Here is a 19990-nt window from a genome sequence, read left to right on the forward strand (position 1 = left end):
GCCTGAAGAGCATGTTGCTTTCCAGGAGATCCAATGATTGGAACACACTTCTTTGTCACAAAAAAACGTTCATGCATTTTGGTTCTTTTATGAATGTATTATGGGTCTTCTGAAAATGTGATCAAATCTGTTGGGTTGAAAATATACATAAAGCAATGCTAATATTTGGTTTGGTTTGCCATTTTTACCTCAATTAGGTAGACGCAAGACCCAACCTCCTGGCTGATGATTTTAGGTCTTCCTGAAGAATCTGGAGGTAACCGTCCTTTATTATTCCATTTGCTCTCTGTAAAGCACCAGTTCCATTGGCAGCAAAACAGCCCCAAAGCATAATACTTCCACCACCATGCTTGAAGGTAGGTATGGTGTTCTTGGGGTCACCTTTCTCCACCTCTAGGCCTCACATTTTCTCCTCCAAACATATTTCTGCTCACTGCGGCCAAATAGCTCAATTTTTGTTTCATCTGACCACAGAACTTTCCCCCAGAAGGCCTTTTCTTTGTCCATGTGATCAGCAGCAAACTTCAGTCGAGCCTTAAGGTGCCACTTCTGGAGCACGGCAGCCTCTCAGCCCATGGTGTAAAACATACTTGACTGTGGACACTGCTACCTGTGTTCAGCAGCTTCTAATTCATCACATACCTGCTTTTTGGTGGTTGTCTGTTGACTCTTGATGATCCTGACCAATTTTCTCTCAGCAGCAGGTGACAGTTTGTGTTTTCTTCCTGATCGTGGCAGTTACACAACTGTGCCATGCACCATATACTAGACCTATAAATATACAAAGGAGGTAAAATGCATGAATGTTTTTTGTAACAAAGAAGTATGTGTTCCAATCATCCCATCATAGAAGAATAAGAGCTGTAGAAATCATTGGAAACTCAAGACTGCCATGACATACATGTTCTTTACAAGTGTATGTAAGCTTTTGACCACACCTGTACAACTCCAGCTGCTGTGCAAATGTAGTCGATGGCACTCCACGATGGTCTCACTTTCCATTTATCCTGTGAATCCAACTATTTTAAGGCAGATTGGCGAGTTAGGAAAGGTGACACATTCAATACCATAGCAGCTGATATGGAGATATAATGTAACTTGACCATCTGTCAAACTGAAAGTCAGAGATCAGGCCTGTGAAGTGGCAGAAGTGCTGCTGGGAAAACATAGTACCAGTTGTGACAAGAAACTATATTTATTCAAGTAGTATATTTAAGTATAGTTTTGAGGCACTTGTACTTTACTTGAGTAATTCCATTTCATGCTTCTTTATACTTCAACTCCACTATACTTCAAGGAAATATTGTACTTTTTCTTCACTACATTCATTTTACGGCTATAGTTATTTCAGATTAAGACTGAACATTAAAAAAAAAAAACATAAAATACGATGCCTTCCCGACAATTTTGGTTTGCAAACTCTTACAGAAAAGCAGCAGCCGTGGGGCCCTTTTTCTTCTTTGTTACCTCAGTAATCATTTTATGCCCTCTCAGGTTTATCTTGAGACCCTTTGAGGGGACCACAAGGTTATGAATGACTGGACTAAACTACCTAGCTGTAAAATGCTACTAACACATTTAGAGCTGCAACGATTAGTTTACTGGTAAATTGTTTTAGTCATTTTTTAATCAAAAATGACTAATATTTGCTGGTTGCAGCTTCTAAAATGTGACGATTCGAGGCTGTTCTGTGTCATACATAAACTGTAAAGTAAACTTTTGGACTGTTGACCAGACAAAAACAAGGCATTTGAAGACATCACCATGAGCTCTACCGAATTGTAACAGCATTTTATAGACAAAACAATTAATAGAATAATCAAGACAATAATTGGCAGATGAATCAATAATGAAACCAATCATTAGTTGGAGCCCTAAACACATTAATGCATCAGTATTAACAATCTAACAAGGTACTATAGATGAATATATCAGTCACAGGGGGCATTTTCCTGCAGAATCAGTTGTACATGTTGCTGACAATACTTTTGAATTAAGGACTTTTACTGTAATGGATCTTTACATTCATGTATTGGTACTTTTACTTAAGTAAAGGATCTGAATACTTCTTTCACTTCATCTGCTGCTAAGGTAACGAGATCTCTGCAGCCCTGTGCTGAGAGTGCACATTGACATCAGATTAGCTCGCTGTCAGAGAACGGACGTCACGGCTGAAATCAGAGCTCTGTAATATAAACCGGTGACTTTCAGCGGCCAGTGACTGACACCACAGTTAAACAAAACTGAACTGAGTAAACACAGGCTTTGGTTACCTTGACACCGCTGTCAGCTGGTACTTCAGTCAGTGGAAAATGGGAAAGTTGACATTAGCAGAAAAGAGAGAATCACCCCCCAAAATAAAGTAAAATCAAAGCTTTTCTCATCATCATTTAAAAGATACAAATACTATTATAAAACACCATTTCCTTCAAACAATTTTTACTTTATATTAAATGCATAATCTATATTAAGGAAAAGCAGTACACTGTTTGGATCTTTATGATGTTTTATTCCAGCACAAGTTTTTTGTGTTGTAAAATGGCTGTGTAGCTAGGAATTAAAGGAGAAGTACAAAATGGAAAATTACAGACAGTTCTAGTATAATTTGTTTAAATCCCTATTGTGTTTATTTCCTAAAACCACATCTAGGAAAACATTATTTCCCTGCCTTCTTTGGAAACATGGTCAAAACAAAACAAAAAAAACAACGAAAAAAAAAAAAAGAAGAGGTGAAAAAAAATATGAAGCTTCATTTCAAGTCACTCTCACAATGGAGGGGAATCTGAAAGGGCCTCTGGATGAAACACATTTACAGCCTGATTTAAAATGTTTTTACCTACCCAGTCAGGTAGCCCTTTTTTTTGCATTTCACACACAGTTTCTACCAACAGTGGCACAGAGGGAGGGCAGTAACTACTAAAATGCACCTTTTATGCATTAGTTTATGACAATGATAATTGCTGCACCTCTATAATTTTCCTAAAAGCAGGCTAAGCAAATTACATATAATTGACCTCAAAAACCACAACACAAGTACATTTGAGAGAGAACAGCTGCGTCATTGCACGGCCCAACCAGATTTTCCCTCATAAGTGAAGAGTGATCCCTTCCTCGCTGGCTTAATTTCATCTTGAAACCATCTACGTACAGACGGGTGACAAATTAAAGGAAAAACCAGTACAGGCCTGAATTCTTGACCCCTACAGTGAGGGGATCCGGTGGCTCTGTTGTGCTGTGGGGGGCATTTTGCTGGCATGGTTTGGGTCCACTTGTCCCCTACTGTGATTAAACTTTTCTATCTTGATAGGAGTGGTCTCTTCCAGGATGACAATGCCCCCATCCATAGGGCAACAAGGGATCACTGAATGGTTTGATGAGTATGAAAACGATGTGAATCATATGCTATGACCTTCACAGTCACCAGATCTCAACCCAGTTGAACACCTATGGGAGATTTTGGACCGACGTGTTAGACAGCGCTCTCCACCACCATCATCAAAACACCATATGAGAGAATATCTTTTGGAAGAATGGTGTTCATCCCTCAAGTAGAGTTCAGAGACTGTACAATCAATGCCAAGGTGCACTGAAGCTGCTCTGGGGGCACGTGGTGGCCCAACACCTTAATAAGACACTTTATGTTGGTTTTTCCTTTAATTTGTCTCCCGTCTATACAGTATAACAAACACGCAAAATGTTTGTCGAGAGGGAATGCAAGGAAACAGCATTATCAGGGAATGTGGTCTACCAAGATATCAGCTAATCCTGACATTCAAGGTTTCCCACTGGATCTTAATGATTTAACATCTTAGATGGTACAAGTCTGAAACCAGGCCCATGTGGCAGCCAGCTCACAGATGTAGCTTTAACGTCATGAAGCACGATTCCTGCACGGGAACTCAAAAAAAAAAAGAAAAAGAAAAAAAAAAGAGAAAAAGAAAAAAAAATTTCCAGGATAACACTGAGAAGTGCTTAATTCTTCTTCTTCTTCTTTAAAAAAAACATTCATGATATTTTAAACTAAAATTCTCTGAAATTATCAAGGACCAAGAGAGAGAGAGAAAAGACGCTGCAGTCATTTCATTTCCAACAATGAAAACTCTTCCTCAGCTTCGTTATGTACAAGATTAAACATACCATGACATGAGGACGACAGTTTAAGTAATTTAAAATGAAATAAAATTTGACCACCTGTGGTGAATTGCCTCCACACTCTGACGTCACAGAGCAACACGACATGAATCATATTTATCAAAAATGGGGGAGAAAGACAACCACACACACTCACTTAGGCAGGTTATGCTGTAAATTTACAGTAATGATACCTATAGTTCTGTAAGCCAAAATCTCTATTTTAGAATGCTGAACATTAGGGAAGCTTTCTATAAAAAAAACATTTTTTTTCCCGTGTCTTTTCCCACCTCAGCAACACTAAGCATATGGCTTAAATATTTGTAAAACTATGTAGTCCAATGGGGGGAATAAGAGTCTCTGCCTTCTCAGTCTGGCTTGCTGAGATGATCCTCGAGACAGACGTCTTCTCTGCTGTGTGTAGCTGCACATGGCTGTGTGTGCACATGTGTATTTGTGTGTGTATGCAAGTTGGAGAGCAGAGGGTGAAAAAGGGGGAAATCCACATAGAGGGAGTTACTTTTTAGGTTGATCAGACTGTAAAACTCTTGCCCTGCCAAAGTTTTTGTCTTCTTTTTAAATGTCGGCACCATCTCCTCTTCCTTCACGTCTGATACAGAAATGGTCCGTAATCAAGCGCTGCATCATTCGCCGCTATCCCTTTAGGCTTTCAGCAGGGCCGCCAGTGTAAACATGATCCCCCCATCTTAGTGAGCTCAGAATACTGTCTCGACAGATGGGTGGCCACAGGAAGAAAAAAAGACGAACAAAAAAAAAAAAAAAAAAAGTCCCGACGACAACAAAAAGACATCAACAAATATGATGGCCGTTGTTGTGGAGATATGCGGGTTAACGGGAGAAAAAACAAAATAAATCAAAAACATTGACAGCTACCGTTCAGGAATATTTCCTGGGGCAGGGAGCAGTTAGGGCAGTATGGATCCTTAGTGCAATGAAGGCCAGAGGAGCGGCCGGCTGCGGAGCCTCAACGTTCATACGGCCGCTCTCTCTGGAAGGTGTGGCCAGCCGGCTCATCAGCAGGCTGAAAGAGAGGTCCAGTGGGCATCATCAACTCTCGCCAGGAAGAAGAATAAGGGCAGACATTATGCTTCTAGTCACATGTATACACTCACACACACACGACCATACACTCGTTAGACTCTGTAAAACTACTACGGCTGAAGCCTTGGGGGAGGGGAGGGGGGAAGAGAGAGAGTCCGGTCCAGAGCGTCCTCTGGAGGAGTCCTGAGCCTCATTTCATTAACTCTGAATAAAAAGTTATGTACGTGTGAGCATCTACGTGTATGAGGACGTGTAAACATCAAAATATGAGTCGTGACGAGTGTGAGAGATTATTCTGCTAGGCCGTTTGGAGCGAGTGTGTGGTGTTAGGGTTGTGTGCAAGTTAACTATGCCTGTGACCAGTTTAGTACTGTATGAGTTTTTGTCATTTGTGTGTTTGTGTACATGTCTTCATATTTTTTTTTTTTTGTTTCCTGTTAAGTCTCTCCACTTATGCAAATGTACATTCATCCATCGGGGGGTGTGAGGAGGGGAGGGGGGGGGGGCAAGTATGACGCTGGGCCACACACTAACTGATCCTGAGGCTTTTCCAATGGTCCGATAAAGACTCTCGCCTCATCAGTGCACTCAAAATAAACAGCAGTAGAGGTACTGGAGGACGCTGTACCACACGTAGCCGGAGACGAAAGCGAACGCCTGGATAATGCACAACCACACGGGGTCAAGGGTCATCTGCCGGGAAACTGCTTCCTTCTGTCCTTCTGGAGGAGGGAATGCTCCTGTGGAGAAAGACAGAAATACAAACATCACAGTTTAGCTTTTAAGGAGATGTCTTTGTTAATCCTGGACGTCACAGAAACCTGATCTTGTAAAATCAAACTGATATTATAATTATTTTCAGCATATATACTGTATATCTTTGGTGACAGTTTTGACTTTTGTACATATTTGATCAAAATCATAATTACAAAAAAAGAAGAAATTAAAGTTTTATTTATTTTTCTGTGGTGACAGCACCACTAACGTTGGTGTTCTCCCAGGGGATGAATTTTTGGTATTAACTAAAGGTTTCTCCCAAAGTTCTCCGTGCTTGGCTCAGAAAATGGACGTGATGTCACATTCATGATGCCTGATGAGCCCACTCTGTTCTGATTGGCCATCTTTCAAAAGCTGCATCTCGCCAGACTTCCCCCAGCTCTGGAAGCTACTTAGCAAACTAGTTAAATTCACATTATTTCCTTGTTGTGGCTTTATAGAAACCAATAAAACTGCATATGGTCATTTTCAGAATCTCATTGGCTATTTGAAGCACCAGTTATCAGCACAATCTGTTCCAAATGGCTTGGACTTTACACAAACGAAGAGGGGTAGGCACTTTGGCCTGTACACGGACTCTCATTGGCTATTGTAGGCTGTGGACAAGGCATGGAAGCTCCTATTGGAATAAGTGAGGTGTCATCTGCCGAGTTATGACAGAGAATACATGGAAGATAAGCACATCTGCCGGCTAATTTGAAATGATGCAGCAGCAGTTTGTGGGTGTTTACTGATGTAATAATGTGTTTTGGACTATATATTTTTTACTGGATTAGATTGACTGGACTTTTGCCAATGTAACAAGACCATTTTTGTTTTATGGATCAATGAAATAATATGAAGCTTTATAGTTGAGTTGCGTGAATTTTGTAATTGTTTATTTGTTGGTGGTGTGACAGAGGCGTTGATTGTACCTGCTGTTGTGATTCTATCTTGAAATGGTCGGCATCAATTGAATCACAAGGATCGTAGCTTTCCAAAGATGTGTCGCACGAGTATCCACTTAAACATAAGACTTGTGTATATAGCGTAGTTTGTGTATTTTACAGATCACTACTATCTTTGTCTTTTCTAACTAGCCACTCTGTTGGGAAACGTACGTATTTGCCACTTGCATTCTGTAAACACACCATCAGTAGCTTTGGACGGGACCGCGTGCAATGCATTCTGGTTGTTGTAGGATTTCCTCTTTTAGAGCGATAGGAGAATCTACAGCCCTTTTCTCAGTTTTCTCTTGTCAGAGGGCACCAATTTTGAAAATAATTGCACATTTCTATTTCATAGGTGACCTAGTTTTAAGAATTCATCACATTTACAGCGGTGAAATACCTCTTCAAGTTACTCTTAGCACAATGGGAGCTCCAAAGTATTAAATATGTTAATGGGACAGAAGGGTTAAATCGCTGATTATTGAGTGTTCTTGTTGAAAAAAAAATGCCGCTTATTAATTATTGTAGGCGATACAGTATGACGTCGGTAATGCACCATAAAAGTTGACAGTGTGTTTCTTAGCAACAGCCCTCAGATGTCAGTCAGCCGCTATCATGGGAAATGCCCACCCTGAGGCTCTGAGCTTTGAAGCTTTTTGCACAAATATTCCAAAGACTGTTGTATCTTATTTTGAATAACAAACATTTTACACAATAGCTGCAGTATCATTACAGTTCATATCTCCTCACGCAAAGGATTTAAAATTTCAGTTCGACTTTGAACGACGCACCTGTGTCGTAGAAGTGGGCCAGCAACTCTTCTTTCTCCACAAACCTCTGATACAGCCAGTCAGTTAGAGCCTCTGCCTCCATGGGAACCTCTTTTATAGGGTACATCCTGAAGGAAAGAGGAGAGACAAGCAGACAGAGAGATGAGACACCAAAAAAAAAAAAAAAAAAATGGATTAGTGAAGTTTCACTCAGCAGAAATGGTCTGCATTGATCCGTCGTGGAAGCTGCAGTCCAAACACAGGGTGTCAGCCGTGGTCCCTGAGCAGAGCAGTCTATTTCTAACTGGAGTCTGTTACAGCAGCCTGTGTGTTTGCTGTAGCTTCAGCTTGTTTTGGGAATTCATTAGCTGGCAGGATCATCAGAGTGTCACAGAGAGACAGAAGCGCTGAGGAGAGCCCTGACAGGACACGGTCAAGTAATGCAGCTTCACAAAATGGCTGTTAGGAGTGAGTGGGAAGAAAAATGCAGAGAAATCAAACTGAAACGGTTTTGCCATCAAGAAAGTGAAAAAAAAATCACAACTCTAAGCGAGAGCTGAGCTCAGAGAGGAGGAACATCATTAAATCCTAGCAGGTACGCCGTATTTCAACCCTGCCAGAACCGCTGTGCAAAGAGCGTTAGTTAGACTCGAACCAGGGACGTTGCGGACATGTGACATACATAGGAACTATTTGGCTACTACGGCGCTCTGGTCTGTCTCGCTTTCAACTAACATATCATATTTGATGCTTCTGAGCAAAATAAAGTATCACACTTGGTTGTAACCTCTGCTTGTGTGTTGATCTGAGCAACATATACACATCAAAGTTTGGTTGTTTTCTTAAATAGAGGAAGAGGATGTAAAGAATTGACCTAGTTGGTTATTGGTTATGATTGATGATGCTTTAGTAAACCTTTCACAGTCTCACAGATGACCGCTATAAGTGACAAATGTTAGTGACATGGTTTGACTTGAGTAAATGTTACTTCAATCAACATTTTTTTCTAGTGTTATTTACGGTTTATGAGCCTATAGTTGCCGTCAGTTTCACCAAAAACCTCACATTTGATCACTGTAATGAGCCGTCATATTCAGCACCTTCACATTTCTGATTAAGTTTTGTAACAATTTATCAGCTCAATAAAAATAATGCAGTTCAATACAAAAGCCCCACATACCTTCATAAAAAGGTCATAATGTTCAGTTTTTACTTAATCTGTTTTGCAAATCTGCTGATTTATTGGCTGTAGTTTGTGGTGTTGTTGACTTATATTGGGTGGGATGGACAAAATATTAGAAACACCTCTTGGTTTAAAGTAGGTAAATATAAAAGAAATCAACACCTAACTCTGCAAAGTAACTATTCACGTCAAATATTTCTTCATTTTCAAATAGGCGTAGTTAGTCTGAAAAAGAAAACGTGCAATACATCCATATTTGAAGCGAATAAAAGGCCAATATTGTGTAGTTGTTTATTTTTCAAATTAATAAAATGTCTAGCTGGCTGAAATGATTAATTTTCACAGCCACAAATGAAAAACAAGGGGGATGGAGGGGTGTGGAACCCAAAAACCCAGAATGATGCACTGGTTTGACACTGTGAAAACAGTCCTTGGCCTGTGAAAAGGGTCACTTTTACAAGCCCTGATGAGAGTGTTAATGAAATCTTACTTCTAGCCAGAAGGGGTCCCTAGTAGGCTGCACTCCCAGACCGCCAGCTCCTGTTCACCTTCAAATAGAGGTTACAGTCTCCTCCCTCAGAGAAGCATTTCCTCTGCACTCAACATTTGTTCAATATTCCCCGCTAGATAATGTCCACTGTAAAAGTACATGTGCAAAAGCTCTGGAAGAGGGAAGTAATAAGTGATACAGTATTGATTAGTAAAATGATCAATGTATATTAAAAAGCAACCTATACAAGGGCAACGGTTCCTCCTATCGGGATGATGTCTTGTCTTTTGAATGCTGATTAAAAAGATCGGCATTTTTCTCCTGCTTGGTTGAAAATACAAGCGATTCCTATAATTTCCTACAAAAGTATTTACGTGATCTCCTAAACAAAAACATTAATATTAAAAAAAAATATATAGCGTAATCTGGAGTAGAGCTGACAACATTTAGTTGATTAATCAAGCGACAGAAAATTAATCGACAACTATTGATCATTTTGAGTAATTTTTTTAAGTAAAAATGCTAAATGCTAAATTCTCTGGTTCCAGCTTCTTAAATGTGAATATTTTCTGGTTTCTTTAGTCTTCCCCCGGTAGTGTTTGTTTTGAATGTGCAAGTTTAGTCTGAATAAAGTGTTTAAATTAAACTAAAATTAAGATTTTCATTCTAACCGAGCATTTATTCATTATTAGTGGTCTAGAATAGAGCGTCCATTAATCTATTAATTATTTGACAGTTGCAGCTTCTCAATTGTGAGCATTTTCAGTTTTTCTTTGTTCTTTTTATTTGCTGAAAGTAAACTGAATTAGAGTTGCAACAATTAGTGCATTGATCGATTAATTGATTAGTTGCCAACTATTAAATTAATCGCCAACTATTTTGATAATCAATTAATTGTTTTGAGTGATTTTTAATTAAAAAAATTTAAAAAAGGTCCAAATTCTCTGGTTCCAGCTTCTTAAATGTGAATATTTTCTTTAGTCCTCTGTGACAGTAAGATTAGTATCTTTGGGTTGTGGACTGTTGTTCGGGACAAAAGTAGACATGTGAGGAAGTCACTTTGGGCTTTGATATTTTTCACCATTATCTGACATTTTATGGCCCAAAAGCTGTTGAGAAAATAATCGTTAGATTAAGCGATAATAAAAAGAATCGTTAGTTGCAGCCTTAAACCGAATGTTTGGGTTTTGGGCTGTTGGTCGGACAAAACAAGCGATATGAAGAAATCATGCTGAGTTTAATGAAATTGTGATAAAAAAAAAAAATTCCACGGTTGACAGTAATTAAACAATTAATTTAGAAAATAATCTGTTGACTAATCAGTGATGAAAATAACCATTAGTTGCAACCTGAGTCTAAAAAGCTCCTCGTCAACACAGCTACCGTCAGATGTCAGATACTGTGAACTGAAGCAGTCTGTATGACCAAATCAGGAAAAGGCTTGGCCTGCTTGCTCCACAGACCAGAAGAGCAGGATCTGATGATTCAACACAGACTTCCGTTTGGTTCATATATTTATTTAAGAGCATATCTACAGACTCTTCTCCTCATTATCCTGCAGTTCACTGTGTGGGTGTTTCTCTGTGGCATGTCTGGACACAACTTCCTCACGTCACCTCTGAAGGCTCACAAGATCCTGTAAAAAGATGTCCCTAGCAAATTCAAGATAAAAACTGACTGCTATCATCTGTTAAAGTTTCTAATAAAGTTGACTTTTAGAAGATAAAAAAGATTTTGACCAACAACAGCACTGCCGCCCTCGAAGACCTCTAACTGCAAAAAACTGGAGCCGAGCTGCTGTGGCCACCTGATAGGGTGATTAGAGGCCAAAGCAAGACGCTACACTGAGCTTCTGCTACCGTGTCTGCAGATATCGGGTGTCTTCCATGTTACTGATGTGCTATAGGAACTAACCACCAGTATTAAAATTGACTGCTAAAAAAGGAGGAAATAAGTGAGAATATAAGTCCAATTAGGCTGATTTAATATATGGACAGAAAGTAGCAATTAAAGCAAAGGTTAAATGAAGCATCAGGACATTAAAAGCAGTGTTTTCCTGTATGTGCCTTCTAGTTGTGGTGATTGGTGGTGATCTATGGTGTTGGTTCCCATTAAGAACATTTTTTTGTGTGAGTATTTGTTCACAGCGATGACTGGTGAAGGTGTTACCATTAAATATAAGTGAATGAAGGATTAAATGTATGATCTAACACAACGTGTGCAAGCCTTTCACACCTGCTCCGGTGTAGGATGCCTTCCAAAAGGCCCACCCTGCTCTGAAATGTAAACAGATAGCTCTGTAATCCTGGCGAGGGAAAATAGGAGCTGCCTTGAGCCACTTATTGGAAGGTTTGAGAATTTAAAGGCCTCGGGTAGCAGGTGGCTGCCACGACGCTTTTCTGCAGCTGAAATATTCATGCAGAAATCAGGATCTTCTGGTGTCTAGAGCAGCTGCACAGGCCTGTGGACAGCTGAGGTTGGAGGAGGCGCTGCTGATTCAGGTCCAGAGAAAAAAAAAAAAATCAGCACAGTGTGCTTAGATAGCACACAGTATGTTCCTGTATCTGCTGCTTTCATTGGTTTATCAGCCAGGTTTGTTTAGAGAAGAAGGTCTGCGGTCACATCGGTAACAGTGGCGAGAGACTCAACCACCTGCAGCAAAAATTAACCAGGATGGGAAGTGGATAAGGTTCATTTCTTGTGTCGCAAACACATGACTCCATATCTTGCTCCAGTCCTGTGGATAATTTCAGATACCTAACTATAGTTGGAACTAACAAATACCGTCTTTATCAATTCAACTGCTGACTATTTTTTCCTGATTCATTATCAAAATCTTTTTTGTCGATACATAGATCTGTTAATCAACTAATCATTTTAGCTCAAAGGAAAACTTAAAAAAACTAAAAATACAAGTTTATCCAACCAAAAACTCAGTATATTAACATACAAGTTAAAAGACACTAAATATTTAAGTTGTTCAAAGATATTGTGACCGACTGGATGTAGAAGTATTAACGCAATATAAAAAAATAAAACTGTCAGATACTTTGTCAAATTATACTTGTCATATTTGTCTTTACATATTAAAGAATGTATTTTATCACATTTCACACCTTCCACCATGGGGGTTTTGCTTACAATCCTTAAAAACAAATTACACAGTCGCCTCAATTGAAAATGAATCTGCCTTAACCCGGTGAGGAACTAATAAACTGTACTTTATACTTTTAAAGCCTTAAAATATAGATGCGTTTTTCCTCCCAGAATGTACAGAAACCCTGGAGAGGTGGTACAGATGTCAGGGCTTTTAATTGGCTGCTGACATGTACTGTAAAAGGTTGTACAAAAGTTCAAGCTGCGCCCAACATCAGCGGTCTCATTTAGGTTCACAGAAAACAAACAGACTTTGATCAGTCCGTGTACATCTCTCTTGGAGGTTGAATGTTACGAGGCAAACAGTCGGAGCAGCTAACGACGCTCCGCTGTGGTCGTGTTTGCAGTACTGAAAAATGGAAACATTCCACCCTAGTGTCAATATTGTGCTGGGTGAAAAGAAACAGGAGTATGGTGGTATTTGTATTTGTTGTGCAAAGAGGTGCAGCAGGCGTGCGTAACAGTGTGCAGTGGTGGTGGTGGTGGTGGTGGCGGCGGTGAGGAACTGATGGTGATGTGTTGGCGTGGGGCCATGGAGGCGTTCTCATTTCCACCCTAACCCACTTGGCAGCGGCTCGCTTGTTAACCTGACACCCTGGCTCGCAGACAGACAGACAGCTGGGGAGAGCTGCAGTTCCTCCTGTCAATAACCTTCAACGTCAGACTTTTACCACGTGTTGACCCGCGCTGCATCACACAGATGATGTACGTGCTTACACGCGAGTGATGCCGTAACATTAATGGTCGGTGATATATAAAGTTTGCTGAATACAGACCATAAATCTCAAATACAGTTAACAGATTTTAATTGCGTCATAGTTATGCATGTGTTTATTCGTCAGAAGAAAGACAAATTAGTGTGCAAACCAGGCAAATCAGAAACTTCTGATCCTTCATATTTACTGCCTTGTTTGAACCACTTAGCTTCTGTACAGCTCTTTTTCTTAAGATATTGTTTCCCTTCCTAACTAGGCTAGGAAGCTAATTAAATTTGGACTGTGGCAGGAGAAGTCTGTCCACTCAACAAGCCTCTTTGGAGGGTAGCCAGTCATTGTTTGGGGACTCTATTCAGCCCTAAATCTCACTGGCTGTGAAACTGTGAGAAACAAAGAGGCGCCCTGGGAGGCCTGCTCTCAGGCACAATGTTGCAAAAGGTGAATATTAAGATTAGCAGCCAGTGTGGCTCTGGGACCAAAAGACTTCTGTCCTGCTCCTTATCTTTTTCTAGTTAAGATAAGGGTCCTCATTTAATCCAAAACAACCGTCTTTGAGTTCATTCTCTCCATCCTCCTGTGGAGCGTGGGTCGATCGTACCAGCTACAGCAATGATTAGACAATGAATAAGTATGACATTATCTGTAGTATGTAGAAGTAAACATACAGCTGGTTTATTTGTTTTATACTGCATCAACAGAGATGGGAATTCCCTACGTAAACCAAACACTCCACATGACCCTTAAGGGTTCTTGCTTGCTGAATGCCAAGAAGTGCTTATCTGCAATCAGAGAGAAGTTGAGGGACCGTAGGAGTCCCCTCGTTAATTGCTCCATTTAGTCTTTAATCTGTTTCCTCTCTGGCTCAAGGCTGTCCAAGTTCCAGGAAGTGGTCTTGTACAAAACAATGGAGGAGGCAGAATGTCCTCCAGCAGATGTAAAAAGGCTCAGCCAGAAGGGATAGAGCTGAGAAAACTATCAACATGTTGATACATAATACTTCCTGTTCACATAAAAAACATATTCACAATACAGGGGAACACTGTTTTTAATACCTTCTCATTTCTGGACTCCTCAACGTGTCTGATCGCTAACTTTATCTAACAAAACTTAAAACAGTCTGTACACACTTTTCCCAGTTGATGTATTAGATACTAATTATTCTTCCTCTAATGAGTGTTCACATTATTGCTCAGTGTGCCAATCACAGGGTTTTTATTACGTTCCACAATTAGAAACAACTTCTAACAGCCTCAGCGCGCACTGTAAGCTAAGCACAACTATCACAAGTATCGTCGTTATATCTTGGTTTCAGAAACCCGGATAAGGCTTTATTGTGGTTTTAGAAAGCTGGATACTGTGATCGTTCTTCACAGGTGCGTCATCAACACATGTTGCTCACTGTTTAGTCAGAAAAACAAAAAAATAAGATCATAATTGTTGGGTTCAACAAGCTGAAATGAAAATCAAAGTCTGACTCTTGTAGAGCATAAACTGTATCTTCGCTCTTGTTTTTTTTATTTTTTTATTACTGGTGATCAGATGGAGAAGCTAAATCAAGCAGAGTCTTCAGTTCAGGCTCCCTAAAACTGTTGAAGTGAATCAGTTGGTACAGAAATGTGTGAAATGATGAGGAATCAAAGACGCACCTGCATGCAAATGATCAGAAACTTGGATACTGATCATGTATACAGGGATATAAATGATCAGGTTTCTCTATGATCCGTGTCAACATCATGCAGGATTATAGTCTGCATGTCAACGTACTGAATGGTTTGGCGTTTTTCAAAAGGAGGAAAGCTGTTGTTTCATGAGCTACAGCTGCAACGATTAGAATGACAGAAAATAAATCAAACTGTTTTGACAATAGATTCGTTTTTTTTGGTCATTTTTAAGCAAAAATGTGCAGTTTGCAGCTTCTTGAATGTGAGGATTTGATGCTTTTCTGTGTCAAACATGAGAGTAAACTGAATCTCTTTGAATTTGAACAGTTGATCAGACAAAACAAGACATTTGAAAACATCATGAGCCCTTTAGAAATTAAATAAGACAGTTTTCACTGTTTTCTGACATTTTATAGACAAAATGATTATTTCTTTAAAAATATGATCTACTTGATTGAGGAAGTAATCAGTAGCTCACTAAAGCCGCCTTGATGACAAAGAAAAAATGGCCTGAATTAGTAATGTGTGGGAGGAAAACCCATTGTTTACTTTATTGTAAGTGTGTAAGACCAACAGATGTCAGTTAACCCTAAAGTAAACAACCGCTGCAGGGAAAATCCCGTCATTATTGTCATCAATGTCATCATGTTATCAAGTACATAACATAATGCTTCCAGCTAATGTAGAAAGTTAATTCATTTTGACTACTATTCATCATCTGACAGTCATAAAATAATCTCTTGTCTGTTAAAGCTGCTACTACTCCCTCAAGAATGTGTTTCCGGTTGCACATTTGACATAAAAACTGAATATGCGTCACATCTTCCACATCGGTCATACAAGAGGTTGTGATATCTGTTTTTATCTGTCTTTATTCATGCCTGGTAGGATTACAAGGATATAGTTTCCTTACATTTACAATGTTTTTACAGATAATATTTAATATTTTTATCATGAAATCAAACTTTATTTTTGATACTATTTATTCTTTTTTTCTCCAATTATTTTTTAAGCAGAAATGACAAACATTTGCTGGTTGCAGCTTATCAAATGCGATGATTTGCAAATTTCCTGTGTCATATATGATAAACTTAATATTTTTGTATTTTGGACCATTGATCAGATGAAACAAGACATTTGAAGAGGTCACCATGAGTTCTATGAAATTATAACAGCATTTTTTTTAACTGTTTTCTGATATTTTAAAGGCAAAACAATTAATCGATTAATTGAAAAAAATAATGTCAGATGAATCACTAATGAAAATAATCATCAGTTGCATTCCTAGTAATCACCTTTTTACATAGTAGTTTTCATTTTTCGTGTTGAGTCCACCGTTCCTGCACTGGATTCAGATTGTTTACCTGAGCACGAGCTATTCACAGGAAATGATACAGCGTGTAATCCACAGCAATTTGATATCACTGATCTCAGCTGCACTGTTTACTCTTCGCTGTCTTTACAATGTATCAGAGCTGTATTAAGGTACAGCGAATGCCAACGAAACATCCTACTGCTGCCGCCTCGGATTAAAAACATTAAACTGGCGAAACATCATCAAAATCACTGTGTCGACTAAATAATTTGAAATTTTTGTGAGGGAGTAACAGAACAAGGAGCGGCAACACACTTCCAACCCCTCAGCAAGGTAACCGACTTTACTGTGACCTGCTGCTGTGTGGAAACCTGCTTGTGCCGAGTGCAACATGACATCAGACTGCAGTTGCAATAATTCACAACGTGAGTATGAACGGTTGCGCTGTAAACACACAAAAACACACCGGTTGCTCTTGCATTGTATTTCTGACTAAGCAGCTATTCAAGGAGTGTTTCCTGTACTGTTACACACTTACTGTTACCACATTAACCACAGGTGTCAACACGTCAACCGGGGCAGAACAGTCAAAGATTACAAGTTAGTCTTAGCTGGGTCAGCTATGTGACAACATGGGTGGGGACGCGCAGACTTGCTCAATGACACTTCAGAAGACCAGATATTAACCAACACAAGAGGCTGAACTCGGATGATTCATCTAAAAAGACGTTTTCTAACTCCTAGATATTGATCACCAGCTAACAAACATCTGACAGCATGTTAAAGCTGAATATTCAGCTCATGTGCCTTCTACTACTTATTCTTTGACCCTCTTACCCCCGCTTTCACCTTTGCGTCTATGTGGCTAGTGCACGCTTTCACCTGGTCACCCCGACCATATGCCTCTGACACAGTGTTGCTGTTGTCGTTTGAGGACACGGTGGCGTGATGGAGGGTGCGGGGCGGGGGGGGGGGGGCAGTGTAGAGGTTAATGACAGTCTAGCATGGGTGCATCAACCTCTTATCAGTACAGAGGTCAGGAGAAATGTGTCATAAAACCATCACAGGTGGATATTGACTACGTGGCTTTATTTTTATTGACTTTATGGTCACAGGTGTCAGTGCAACCCGCTGTTCATGTTTGAGGACAGTTTGAAGCTGTAAAGACGTAGGCGGCTCCTCCCAAAGATAAACTGTCCATGAGAACAACAGATATGTTGTTTTAAGGCTTTACATAGAGGTCAAAGAATCACATAGAGTGAAACTGGCAGCACATTAAAGTCTCTTCACCACCTCTGATGGGCAGCGTACAAGTGCTGTACTAGAAAAAGGTTTTAGGTACTTAGACTTAAAGAATATTTTCATTTCATTCTACTGTATTCTTCTATTCAACTACACTTCAGAGAGGAATATTGTACTTTGTGCTCCACTACATTTATCTGATTTCTGCTGTTATTTTTCTAATTATTATTTTTCACACAAAACATGATCATTTCTAAAATCTCACTCTTAAGTCATTTTAGATTGGAATCGAGTCCTTAAAGTTCTTTTCTTTAAAAAAATCCAGTGTAGCAGAAATATTTTAACCAGTTTTCAACACATATCAACTTGTTTCTAAAATCAACTTTTTCATAGTTCTACCTTATTCTCTGCTGTTTCAGGATATAAACACTTTCTACACACACGTTTTAAGAGCAAACATGTTGCTTTCAATTAAAAACGGGTTGAAATATTCTTATTGCACTGTGAAATAAGGTTTTTAGGACTCAATTACTGACAAATGTATTTATAAGATTGAGATTATTGCAGATTAAACAGCACAAGATTTTATAAAGTTGTTCAAATTAGCTCGACCAACTACAACAGAAATAATGATCATTATAATATATAGTTTTGTTACTTTACATCTTGGTGATAATATTATTTACTTCTAATAGGGTAAGATTATGAACGCAGGACCTTTACTTGTAGTGAAATACTCCTACAGTGAGGTTTTACTATTTCTGCTGAAGCAAGAGATCCACATACTTCCTCTACCCGACACCTCTTTAGGAGAGTTTTCTGTGGAATGAAGTGAATACAGATAAGGGGGGGATTTGTTTCCTGTAATGGGTTTCTATGGTGAAAAAAGTCCTCTGAAGACCCGAAGCTTTGAAAAAAAAAATCCCTCTACTCATTCATTATCCCGAGACACCATCTCTAATTACCAAAGCACTCATTACACTCGCAGGTAAGACTCCCGTGTGAGAGATATTGATTGTGGGTTAGGTGTTGAATGAACCTTAAACACAAAAACGGTAGGAAATGTTGTGTGATTTACAACAACAAGGAAATACAGACTTTTTTTCCCAACATGCTTAGAAGGGAGAAAAAAAAAAAAAATCTTAGGAAGCGGTACGGCTGCAAGCTCAACAATTCTGTGTGTGGGTCTTGTCTTGTCTCCCAGAGAAAGCCAGGTGTGCAGCTCGAAAGCATCTATGTGATGACCAGGCAGACTCTGACTCCATAAATCATGTCACCTTTCAGACATTTTCAAACAGCAGCTTTCAGAAAAGCCCACAGCAGCAAAAAAAAAAAAAAAAAAAGAGAGAAGAGGGTGCATTTAAAAGAAAAGGATTTCAACGTATTTAACACCCACTACTGCCCTCGCTCGGCCTCTGTACACCCACCTAGCTCTCCCATCTGCCATTCACGGAGGGCTTATGATGCTGCAATCTGGGAGGCTGAGATTATATGGGGGAGAGGGCAAGAGACAGACACGTACAGTGAGGGAGGGTGGAGCTGAGGGGTGAGGACTGGAGGCAGAGAGAGAGAGAGAGAGAGAGAGAGAGAGAGAGAGAGAGAGAGAGAGAGAGAGAGAGAGAGAGAGAGAGAGAGAGAGAGAGAGAGAGAGAGAGAGAAAGGAGGGAGGTGGAAGGATTAAAAAAAAAAAAAAAAAAAAAAAGTGCAGAGCGCTCAACGTGGATCCATCTAGAATATTACTCAACTCTCAGCCGCCTGTTTTGAAGCCGAGGCTCAGGTATAGTCGTAATCTATATGGCGCCATAAAACGATAGCACAGGAAGACAGAAGCCTTTTATCAAGGTCAGTTCACATAGAAACAGTCAGGCTGAGAAAGTCGGATTTAGGGCCCCGACGCACAAAGACGACTGATCAAACGCAACTCATTGCCTCATATCTCCTATTAAAGTGCTGGAATTGCACACGCTGCGAAGTTGACATCTAGCTGACACTAGTAACTAGTCACAAGTCTGATTTATAATCCAAAAAAAGAAACCAATCTGACAAAGACAAAAAAAAAATGAATGTGTTAAAACCTTCTTGTTCTTCTTTGCACGTACTGTCAGCCAATGGTCCTCTGCTTTTAGGAGACAGAAAAAACATGTTGACGCCCAAACTAAGTGTAATCGCTGATTTGCTGAACAGCCAGTCAGCAAGCTCCACTGTACATTCAGCATGCTGAATCAACATTAAGGGTTAATGGCTGACACTCAGCTTGGTGTCGAGCTTCCTTTCGGCTGTACGTGAGGTCTGAGGATCCTCTTTTCTGCATGTTTCTTGATAAGACAATCCATTCAGAAGAAATCATAGTAGTAAAACAACAATTTCAAGGGGATCTAGAGGCTCGACACTCTTTGAAACACACACTGAAACGGAGACGGCCCCTGTTCTGTCAGTAAATTCCCTCCATTCGAAGTAGAAACTCTGAGACACATCATTGGAAACTCAGGTGCCGTTCATCCAGGTCAACATGGACATAACAACTATTACATAATCTCTGGCTGCTGTCATGACCGTCT

General features: G+C 39.7%; 1 protein-coding gene across 1 annotated transcript in view; it reads right to left on the minus strand.

The window, feature by feature from the left end:
* Positions 1-3514: 3514 nt before the first annotated feature.
* The window catches only part of lpgat1 (lysophosphatidylglycerol acyltransferase 1), a 51228-nt gene continuing 34752 nt past the window's right edge, over positions 3515-19990 (minus strand). Inside the window, exons 7-8 of the mRNA XM_042389494.1 lie at positions 7691-7797; positions 3515-5933 (exon numbers count right to left, since the gene is read on the minus strand). Coding sequence (XP_042245428.1) covers positions 5782-5933; positions 7691-7797 — 259 coding nt within the window. The 3' untranslated portion in view covers positions 3515-5781. The remainder of the gene's footprint in view (positions 5934-7690; positions 7798-19990) is intronic.

Source organism: Thunnus maccoyii, chromosome 17, assembly GCF_910596095.1.
Source record: "Thunnus maccoyii chromosome 17, fThuMac1.1, whole genome shotgun sequence".
Taxonomy (NCBI): Eukaryota; Metazoa; Chordata; class Actinopteri; order Scombriformes; family Scombridae; genus Thunnus; species Thunnus maccoyii.